General features: G+C 36.9%; 1 protein-coding gene across 11 annotated transcripts in view; it reads right to left on the minus strand.

Annotated features, from left to right (window-relative positions):
• Mlip (muscular LMNA interacting protein) overlaps positions 1-7,978 on the minus strand; it is a 254,788-nt gene extending 246,810 nt beyond the window's left edge. For 10 of the 11 annotated variants that reach the window (XM_028773571.1, XM_028773569.1, XM_028773564.1 and 7 more), the window contains exon 1: positions 7,803-7,964. In XM_028773571.1, coding sequence (XP_028629404.1) covers positions 7,803-7,871 — 69 coding nt within the window. In that variant the 5' untranslated portion in view covers positions 7,872-7,964. Of the gene's footprint in view, positions 1-7,802 lie in introns of all 11 variants that reach the window. The other variant, XM_028773567.1, reaches the window with a different exon arrangement.
• Between the last annotated feature and the right edge of the window lie 2,754 nt (positions 7,979-10,732).

The raw sequence follows: 10,732 nt of genomic DNA on the forward strand, positions 1-10,732 counted from the left end.
GGATGGATGGATGGATGGATGGATGGATGGATGGATGGATGGATGGACAGACGGACCTATAGGGGAGCAGAGCAGACAGCCTGACAAAATCTGCAGGAATTCCCAGCTGAGAAGCTGAGCTCAACTGCAAAAACAGTCAGGATTGGCAAAGATTTTATTTCACTTCCCACAGGCTTAAAAGAACCCCACTCTCCGCAATAAGCTTGTTAATTCATGCTGACATTTTCTGCCTTCAGACTCACACTATGACATGATATCCCTAGAGAAATTACAACAGGCTTGGAAAAGCAATCCTACCGGCTCTCTGATCTTCTAAGATGAAGGTTATCAAATCTGTACTTAAAAATCATGAGGCAATCCCTGGACCACAGACTGGATCTTGATATTTACAGGGCCTATTTTATAGAACCAGGTGGAGAGGTGGGAGGATGTTGTCCAAAGGCTACCCATGCAAGGAAATGCCCATTAACTCAGAAAACTCACGAAAGGAACCTTGGGAAATATTTAGGCAAAAAGCACTTGCAACGGACCAGCAATTAAACCACAGCCATCCTCCAAAATTTATCTGAAAAATCATCTCCTTGTTTTCATGAAGGTCATGTAGTAATGTGATTCCGTCGCGAAGATAGTCTGTTCCCCATCCCCATTCCCTGTGGGGAATCGTGCTTGGGCTAAACTTATTCATAATTGTAATTCCCATGAAGAGGACTTGAAAACACCTCCCCCGCCCCCCTCGTACAGTGCGCTCTAAATGTCACTTTGAAAGCTGAGTTACAGCCTGCAATCCATCTGTCTCGCTTCTGTATTTGCCATCACACACAGCTAAATCAAAAGAGCCATTCAAACAGCATATCCCGGACTTACATTATCAGCAGATACTGCTTTAATTAGCAGTGGTTCTCAAAAGGCTAGATGGCTTCAAGAACTGGATTTGAACCAGAAAGCAGAAATCTGGATCCTTATCAGTTTCACTTCTTAACTCCTCCTGAGTTCTAACCGTCTCCAGCCCTTGCTTTTGTTAATGAGGGAAGAAAAAAAAAAAAACCGCGAACACCGGCTAGGATTTTTGCCACTCTTGTGCCTCTATGTAGTTTCGGGTTTGTTTTTTTTTCCTCAACCTGCTGTGATGCAGAGGGGCTAAAATTAAAGCAGGGAGCGAACAGAGCTATCTGTGTCAGGTGCTTTGCAGGGGGTGGTTAAAAACTACAAAACAGAAGGAGTCAGAGCTGAAGAAGCCATTTTGGAAATGACGTTTAAAACAAGTATCTTGTGTGTTCTAAGTTTCCATTCCTGACAAAAACACAATATTCTAAAAATGTGGAAAAAAAATATTTTATTTTGATCTTCCTATACAAATACTGAGACCTTTAAATTTTGCTCTGATCATTATTCCACAATATTCTCCCATGATCAAATTCCTGAATCTATTGTTTCTCAGTAAGAAAAAGAAAAAATTTTCAAAAAATCCAATTTAATACATGAGTACTGAACTGCGAATTTTATATTTTAAAAAGTCTTTTTTTAATAGCAATAACTTCTACCAACACATTTTGCATATAAAAAATAAACTTTCTCAAGATCGGTTATATTTGCAAAGAATTTGCTGAATCTGTAGCAAGGGGACATTTTTCATACACTTATTAAATGCTTCCCGGTACAACATTCCTTGAAAAACCAATCTAACCTCTCACTTTGTAGATAAGGAAACCACAGGTTAAGTGATTTGCCAAAGATCACATAAACACAACTTTTTTCTAATGCTTGGCTCCTTGAGAAGGATCTCAGAAGCTACCCACCATGTTAGCAGCACTTGGAAATCCTCATCTGCACCCAGTTACATGCAGATACTTAATGTGGATTTTTACAGACAGGTGAGGATGGGACCAAAACACCCAGTTCATCTTTTTCCCACTCTTTACACTCTTTACAGGTGCACAGTAGGACTTCAGTTCCCACTCCCTTCACAGCAGCTTACCCACTCTCTCCTTTACTTAGTGGCCATGGATTCTTCAAGATTTTTTATTGTTATTTTTGCTACTGGCTCTAAGAAAGAAGGGACTAGAAATATGTCAGGCTGGGACTGTTCTTATGAAAGAGAAACATGGAAAAAGCAACTCTTGCTTTCTATCACAATGTGTGCAGCTTTACCTCTTCACCTGAGATAAAGCTGGAATTCCCTCACTGCTCATGGAGACATGGAAAGCCTCCTTTCTTCAGATAACATTATCTTAATCAGAGACCTCTCCAGTGTCTGATGCAGAAGGAACAATCCTACAGCCTCTTTAGTGGTTCTCAGAGAGTTCTTGATTCCCTGAGAAATAAAAATAAATTATTGACAATAAATAAGTTAGCAATGTCATTCCTTAAGATTCAGAAGTGGCACTGAGTCCAGACACCCAGAGCAACCTACCCTAAAGTTCCTTTGTGTGGACTCTAGCTGAGGGACAATTACTGAGGAACTTCCCGTAGCATCGTAGTTTCAAAAAATAATCATTTCCAAAGAAATTTTAGATATTGACTTATTATAGAGTGCTGGCACTCTTTGGAGAAAAGAGCACAATAAATAAATGATATAATGATAATTGACCATCTTGGAATGTACCAAGTAGAGGGCTGACTCCACAGTAGGCAACCCAAATATGTTACAAAGAGCAACCCCATTGTTAAACCACACTAGAATACCCAACATTGCTCCCCCCTCTCTCTCTCTCTCACGCACACACACATACACACACACACACACACACAGCAATGGCATAGGAAAACTGAGATACAGGTATAAACTAGCTCACACCTACTAAGTAATCAGAGAAAATGGTCACACAAGACAACTTCATCAGTGAAATCACACCACATGGCATAGCAGGTATCATTTGCTCATTTTGAGTAATACAGAAATGAATGAAATAAAGTTTTCAAAACAATTAAGCTCATACCGAAGAAAAGGATAGTTTTATCTTTCATGTAGGTTGACTACCAGCAAAATGAACTTTTTAAAAGTCAAATAGTAACACCGCCTGACAGAGATTTACCACTTTATTTTAATTATAGAAATTTTCCTGTAAGGAATACTGTAGAAATCAGGAGCAACATTCATGTCACAATTAACAAGTAACACACCAGAAATAATAGCAACAAAAACTTGTTATCGGCTCTCTTTGGTGTTGAGTACTTGGTGGCAATTAACTCTAACAAGACGCAGTTAAAAAGAAAAGTGACTAGGGAAACGTTATGAGAAAATACATTACTGCAAAAACTGCTCTATAAATGTCCCATTGGTAAGACATTCTGATGAATAATTATGGACCTGCCACCACAAACCTATATGAGAAATTGGAATGTCTATGTTGTGTATGCTTAGAATGTTTCCAAGCTATTTAAATTTATGCTTATTATTCATAATCTGCTTTAAATAACTAAAGCTTACACTTCTTAAAGGCAGAGCCTTTTCTACATTTGCTCTGCCTTATTCAAAATAGCCATTGAGAAACATGCATTGATTTGAAAAATCTCTTCCCTAAGACTGTTTCTAGCTGTGTTATACCCAAGAAAATCCAATGTCATCAGATAACTGTATCAGGAATTAAACCAAAAGTGTTAGTCCTATACTTTTCTGTTTGCTAATAAGGTTGCTCTCAGAAAGTAATTAATTTTCCTTCTATTAATGGAGCTATGACTTTTACTTAAAGAGTTATATTTCTCGGGGTTATCACAATTTTAGAAGCATAATCTTTCATATTTTACATTTTACTCACAATGATTAATACTTCAATTTTGTTTCTTTTCACTGTATTCAAAACTAATTAAAAAGAATTTCTCTCTGAATTAAAAAGAAATGTAGGGTAATATATAAACGTATATATTCTAATATAAGTCATTTTTCAATACAAAGTAAGTCAATCATTAAACATGAAAAGTAAAATTTAAGTTTTCACCTTCTTATGTCATATATTTTGTTAGAATTCTAATCATCAGGTGCCTATTCACCTCCCCAGAGAGCTCCTCTTCCTAAACAGCATTTATGACACTCCAAAATTAACTACAGTCTTGCTTTGCATCTAACAAGTTTGCATATAAAATGAGCTAAATCACATGCTCTCTTGTTGTTATTTTATGATGTCACTGAACCTTCAGTACTTGAGACAATAATACTGTCCCTTGAGACACATCACAATAACACAATAGGAGCTAATAGCTTTGTGCTTGAACTTTAGTTGGTTCTACCCTCTCAAACTACATTATGTTAGAATGCCCTGAGGTACATGACTATTTTTACTACATTAATATATGAAGAGTTTCATTTCAAGATTTTAATTACTGTAAATGTGAGTAACCTTTTTTGCTAATACAGTGTGGTCATAAATAAGAATTGCTCTCAAGAACTGCCAGGATATTTTGCATTTGTTTTGTTTAGTTTTTAAAACATATTAAACAGAAATTAATAGCTGTTTTTAAACTACTCCCAAAATTTACTTTATGTTATAGATTTTTGTGACACCTAGCTTGAAGGTTACTGTTCTATAGTAGATGCAAGTTATACATAAAGTTATATATAAAATCAAAAGACTAACTTACATTATCATCTGTGATCTCCTAATTACATTCCAGAGAACACAGCTCCTCAGAACACTAAACTGCCCCTGGTAGCATGTTAAGACATGTCACACTCATCCATTAGCTTAAGACACACTAAATCAAGCTCCAGTATATCCCACAGATATATGTCAAATACAATATAAGTCTCAAAAGTACATTCCATAGTATTTTCTGAATGTTCCTGAGTATGGCCACTATTGGAGAAAGTCATTCAAAAAAAAAAAATCAGAGTTCCTAAGAACACAGTTGGGGACGCACAGAACAAGAAAAACAAAAATCTGTTCAGCACTAACATCTACAGTGGTGGGAAATGACCACACTAAAACAGGTCACAAATAGCCCTCCCCTCCCCCACTCCTACCACATTCCACAAACCTTAGCTTTAGTGTAATCTGCCTTTACAGATTCCAAGGTCAGCATGCTTCATAGTTGGTTTCTCAAGGGTTGAGAATGGAGTTGTAAATCCGTGTACACTGATTTTTCACTACAGTGTTCACTACATAGAAGTTTGCTATGATATCCACCTGGTTATGCATCACTTCACTCAGCACTGACAGCTGCAAAAAGCTTTGAAGGCTCTTTTCTTAGGGATTTTTCACATTAATTAGATGAAAGAGAAAGTAGCACCCAGGAATCTTTACTGTTAGCCACCAGACAGCAACAACTCCAGGGTGAAGAGAAAAGTCAACATTTAAAAGTAGATGGGACTGAAAATATGGTTCTACAGATAAAACATTTGTGACCCTGATATAACAACTAGAACTCCAGTCTCCAGCACCCACATTAAAGCTAGACAGGTGGGTTCCTGCCTGCAATCGCAATCCTTAAGGAAGCAGCAGTGAGAATCCCTGGAGGGAGCTTGGCTGGCCAGACCAGCTGGAGTCAGCAAGCTCCAGGTTCAGCTATAGATTCTGCCTCAATCCGTCAAGTAGATTAAAATACTGAGAAATATATCCAACACCAACTTGGGCCCTCCACATTCACAAAAACACAAGGGTGTGTGCATCCACATACATGTAACATGTAAACATTCCCATCACACACATACACACACACAACAAAAAAAGTAGAAATGTAATTCATTCACTATAGGATGACACATAGTTAGGACCACCACTTCAGTTTTGTCTGTTTCTAGTAGAAGAAATTGATGTTTTTCAAAATGCTGCAGGCTTGTGATTCTCTTATTTATTCATGCAGATAATAACTTAAAATGGTAAATGAAACTCTGTGTGTTGCCTTCTGGCAAGATACATATTATAACATTGTTCATTAAAGTCCAGAGAAATACAACTTTAATTTAAGCAGGTACAGATGTTCTCCCCTTTAAAAAATCATATAAGAAATATGCCTATTTGTAGTAAGTATAGTGAATAATTTTCAGAACAAAGTGAACTCCATATAAAATATTTTTAAACCATTTTTAGCAACCTAACTAAACTAAATGTTGACATTGACAAAGAAAGCAGTGATCCAGCCACTAACATGTTTAGATGCGTACTCACAAAGCAACCATATGTTCACTATGTTTGGCTTAGGTTTTTTCTAAAATGTATTACACTTTTCCCAGCTCTCTTATGCAGTAAACACTGACCATGACTTATTCTTTTCTTGATATCAGTACTATCAAAATCCCCAGATCTGAAAGCTTGTCAGGATGCCTGTATCCGTTTCCCCAGACACTAGCTCTTGGACATTCCTTCTGTCCTGGGGAGCTGTCTCCACACTGCAAGCTGAATACTCCTGTGCTCTCTCGGCCGATGCCATATTGTCCTGCAGTCTGCTGAAAATTAATCAGAGACTAGCCTTAGGCCTCTGCCATAGAGCCATGCCCATGAGTTGTGAGACAGCAGCTTCCTCTAAGGAGACATTTTTTGCTCGCTTTTAGATTTATAGCTGTTTTCAAGGTAGAGTGGGGCATGTAAGAATGTCTGACCTTCTGGAAAGTGAAATGTTAATGCATCAAATCATGTCAAATAACAAGAGATCAGCTTCACTTTCTGCATTTGTCCCAGGTCTACTATATTTATTTGCAAAACTAACTCGGGTTAGAGTTGACTATCGTTCACAGCAGGGCTGGAGTTGCATATTTTCTATCAAGATGTTACAACACTTGGAGTAGCTGGATTGTCCTTTGGCCTTAAAATAAGTTTCAATTTTCTCTTTTTATAATTTGTTTGTCAGTGTGTGCATGCATGTACATGTGCACATGTGCATTCATGTGTGTCTGTGCATGTGTGAGTGTGTGCAGGCATGTGTGTAGGGGTGTGTGTGTGTGTGTGTGTTGTGTAGTCTTTGGGGTATGTACTTTTTAACTAAGTCAGGTCAAGCCAATATGAAAATGAGGTAATGCTAGAGACTTCCCACATTACACATTTTAATTTTCACAGAACCCTTCAAACTAGTTATTACTGTTGCATGTCTTGCAAGCAAGTTAACTGAAGTTCAGAAAGATTGAACAAAATCCTAGAGTTTTTTACTTCGAAGTAGAGCAGCAAGAACTTTCATGCATATATTTCTGACTCAAAAGCTCTATCTGTTTCTACAATATTTGATTTTTCAATAAAGTCAAAAAGGAAAGTAGTGTGTGGTTGTTCTATGCTACACAGTTTCTATAACTACTACTCAAAATAATGATGATCTGGGTTTTTAAGAAACATGTATATTGACTGACAATTGTTAACTGACAATTAATTGCTTAGTGTCAAAGTAATGCTGCTTTTACAACTTCTATGGCAAAAAAAGAAAAAAGAAAAGAAATCCAAATTTTTATAATGAGTAAACTTTATCTTAAGTTCATAAAACTTACTTCAAAAGACATTAAAATATTCTACAAAATTTTCTTTTGTGTATATCCTTTGTATTTCCCCAAGAAAGTGGTCTTTGAACACTCACCATTCCTAGTATCAGTAAGTAAGACAATAAACCAAGCACAGTAAAGGCTCGGGGTAAAGAACAGCAGCTTTGAAAGTGGAGGGAGAACATATCGAGCAAATCAAAGTTGCCCACTTCCCAGGAATGAATTTTTTGTAGAAGTTTATTACATCATATTCAAGAAAGCCAGAGAACTTGCTCATTTCAAGATTATTGACCAGCCCAAATTGCAAACTGAGACAGGGAACTAGCTTTTCTAATCTGTGACCACTTCCCTTTCATCCTGTCAGTTAGATTTTAAACCTGAGTTTGCAAAATCCCAGGCATCTTACCGTCACTCTCTCCTCTAAATTCTTGTTCCTCTTTAGTGAGCTTCCTTGTTCATGCTTTTCAAATTCCATGTTGAAAGAATGAGAGAGAAGTGGGGAGAGAAAGAATGAAAGAGAGAGAAGTCCAGATTCTGTCTAGAAACTGATTTGACATGCTTGCCTGTTAGATAATGCCAGGCATTCCACGTTGTAAGAGCCTAGGACGCTATCAGAAGCCCTGGCAATAATTTCTGGTTAGCTAGTGTTTCCATTTATAGATGTTCAAACCCCATAAACAGAGCACTGAAGAGAAGTCAGGCAGCTGGCCCTAGATAATGATAAATGTCACTAAACATGAAAGCAACCCTTCAGCAGGAGACTGTCCAACAAGTTTGGTTCTCTGAACCCAGAAAGATGCACATGTCAAGCAGTTTTGCCACAGATTTTATCAATAGCTGCTGGAGAAGAATGAAAGTACTCCAGAATCCATTCTTGTAAATCAATTAAAAGGACAAATGTGATGATCGCACAGTGACTATAACTGGGCTAAGTTAGCTCTTTCAGAGTTCAGTTTCCACCTTGGCAGTGTAGATAGACACATGTGCTTCCCTCTGTAAATAAAAAAGAAACAAAAATAATGTTGCTTAAAGAACAAATGACTAATCAAAGCCAGAAAGACTAGCAATGTAGACAGTCAAGTGGTTCTTCTATGAAAACTTAGCAAATTGCATCTAGAATTACCATGAGACAAAAGTGGCATTTCCCCTAGCCAAAGCCAATTCTGGTCCTCCTGATCCCAACACTTCCACTGGGAAGAAAGTTATAATGTAGGAGACAAAATTTATTTTATCCAATGCAACAAATACTTTCAGAATTCTTTACAAAGTGTTGTATGCCTTAAAGAAAATTAATTGTGCAACTTAATGGTAACTAACTCCTTCTGTATTTTGAGGCAAAACAGATCTGTGAATGGCAATTAAAAAAAAAATGTGTCTCTCAGAATAAATCAATACGGTTTCTCTGGAGATTAACCCTTCACCTGTTCACCTGACATGTTAATGACTGGTTATTTTTATTTACCCTCACTTATAGTTTTTCTCTCATTGATGAAAAAAATACTTCAAGAAATATGTTAGAAACGCATATCTGTCAGTAACTCCATGGTTCTGTTGCTAGACAAGACTTGAGAGTTATCCCTCATCAATTGTTCATGTCTTTCCCAGGAACTTGAAGCAATAGTGGTATCATTCATATGTGTGTGTATGTGTGTGTGTGTGTCCATATATGTATGCATATGTATTTATAAATATATGTGTGTATGTGAAAAATACAGAAAAGCATTGATCCATACTAACAAGAAATGCAATGTTGATACAGACAATGACATGTAAGAACTCTAAAAATAATTTAAAAAGCTAATCACAGACGGTCACTTACTATACAACTTACTTAAGCCCTTAGAAACAGTGATCACGGGAGTGTTCAAGAAATTTTGTTTATTGCCTTGCTGGTTCTTTGACTATTTGTATTTATTGTCTTGCTTGTTCCTTGACTATTTGCATCTATTGTATTGCTAGTCCCTCAACCTAGAACTGACCTGAATACTTGCATGTAATTCAAATGGTATAAAAGCAAAAAGGAGGTGGGGAGATGGGATAGGGGTTTCTAGGGAGGGGAAATGGGGAGAGTGGATGACATCTGAAATGTAAATAAATATAATAACCAATAAAAAATACAAAAAAATACCCAAAAAAAGACTTCAGGATTGATAAATCCATAGGAATAAAAATGATAGTTTCATCCCAGACAAGAGTGAGTGGTAGTTAATGGTACAGGATTATCTTTGGGGTAATAAAAATATTAAGAAATTGGATACTGTTAATTTGATGACTCTGTGGAAACCCTAATAACCAATAAATTTTATGAAAATTACAAATTTTAAAGTATATCAATTGTATCACAATAAACTCTTTGTTTTAAAGGTTAACAAAAAGTCCTCTTTAAATGGAAATTTCAGGGTTTTTAGAAATACACTATGCACAATGGGTCACTCCAAACAAGGGGTTGAAGCCTGTGCTACAGAAGACAAGCAAGACATTCTTGTCAACAGTGACACAGAATACCATCGGCAAAGTAACACTTACTTCTAGACAGTGCCACCTCTCTTCACCCCTTTGCGTCATGACCTTGGGCAAGCAGGCTGACATCTGTGATCTCAGCACTCAGGAGGCTAGGATGGGAGGATTGTTGCAAACTTAAAGCCAAATGGACTATATAACCAATCCCAGGCTAACTGGAGCTACAGTGTGAGATCATGCCTCAAGAAGAGAGAGAAAAGAAAGAAAGAAAGAAAGAAAGAAAGAAAGAAAGAAAGAAAGAAAGAAAGAAAGAAAGAAGGGAGGGAGGGAGGGAGGGAAGGAGGAAAAAGAAAGAAAGAAAGAAAGAAAGAAAGAAAGAAAGAAAGAAAGAAAGAAAGAAAGAAAGAGAAGGAAAACAGAAAGAAACAAAAACAAAGGTACATTTGTGCTGCAACTTCACAAAGAAATTAGTTTATGACTTAGGGCTATACAAAAACCTGGGAGAAAATATAATTTGTAGCTATTAGCATTGCTTGTCTACCTGCTGGATCATTTTAATAAATAGTGATGTCCCCACACGGGCCATTCAAAGAGCACCCATCATCATCAAAGAAGAAAGAAAGAAAGAAAGAAAGAAAGAAAGAAAGAAAGAAAGAAAGAAAGAAAGAAAGAAAGAAAGAAAGAGAGACAGAGAGAGAGAGAGACAGAGAGAGAGAGAAAGAAAGGAAGAAAGAAAGAAAGAAAGAAAGAAAGAAAGAAAGAAAGAAAGAAAGAAAGAAAGAAAGGAAGGAAGGAAGGAAGGAAGGAAGAAAGAAAGCCAAATAAATACTCTTCTACTGAAGCTTCATCAGACTGACCAAATACCCACAAGGCATG

Source organism: Grammomys surdaster, unplaced genomic scaffold (genome assembly GCF_004785775.1).
Source record: "Grammomys surdaster isolate TR1022 unplaced genomic scaffold, NIH_TR_1.0 231, whole genome shotgun sequence".
NCBI lineage: Eukaryota > Metazoa > Chordata > Mammalia > Rodentia > Muridae > Grammomys > Grammomys surdaster.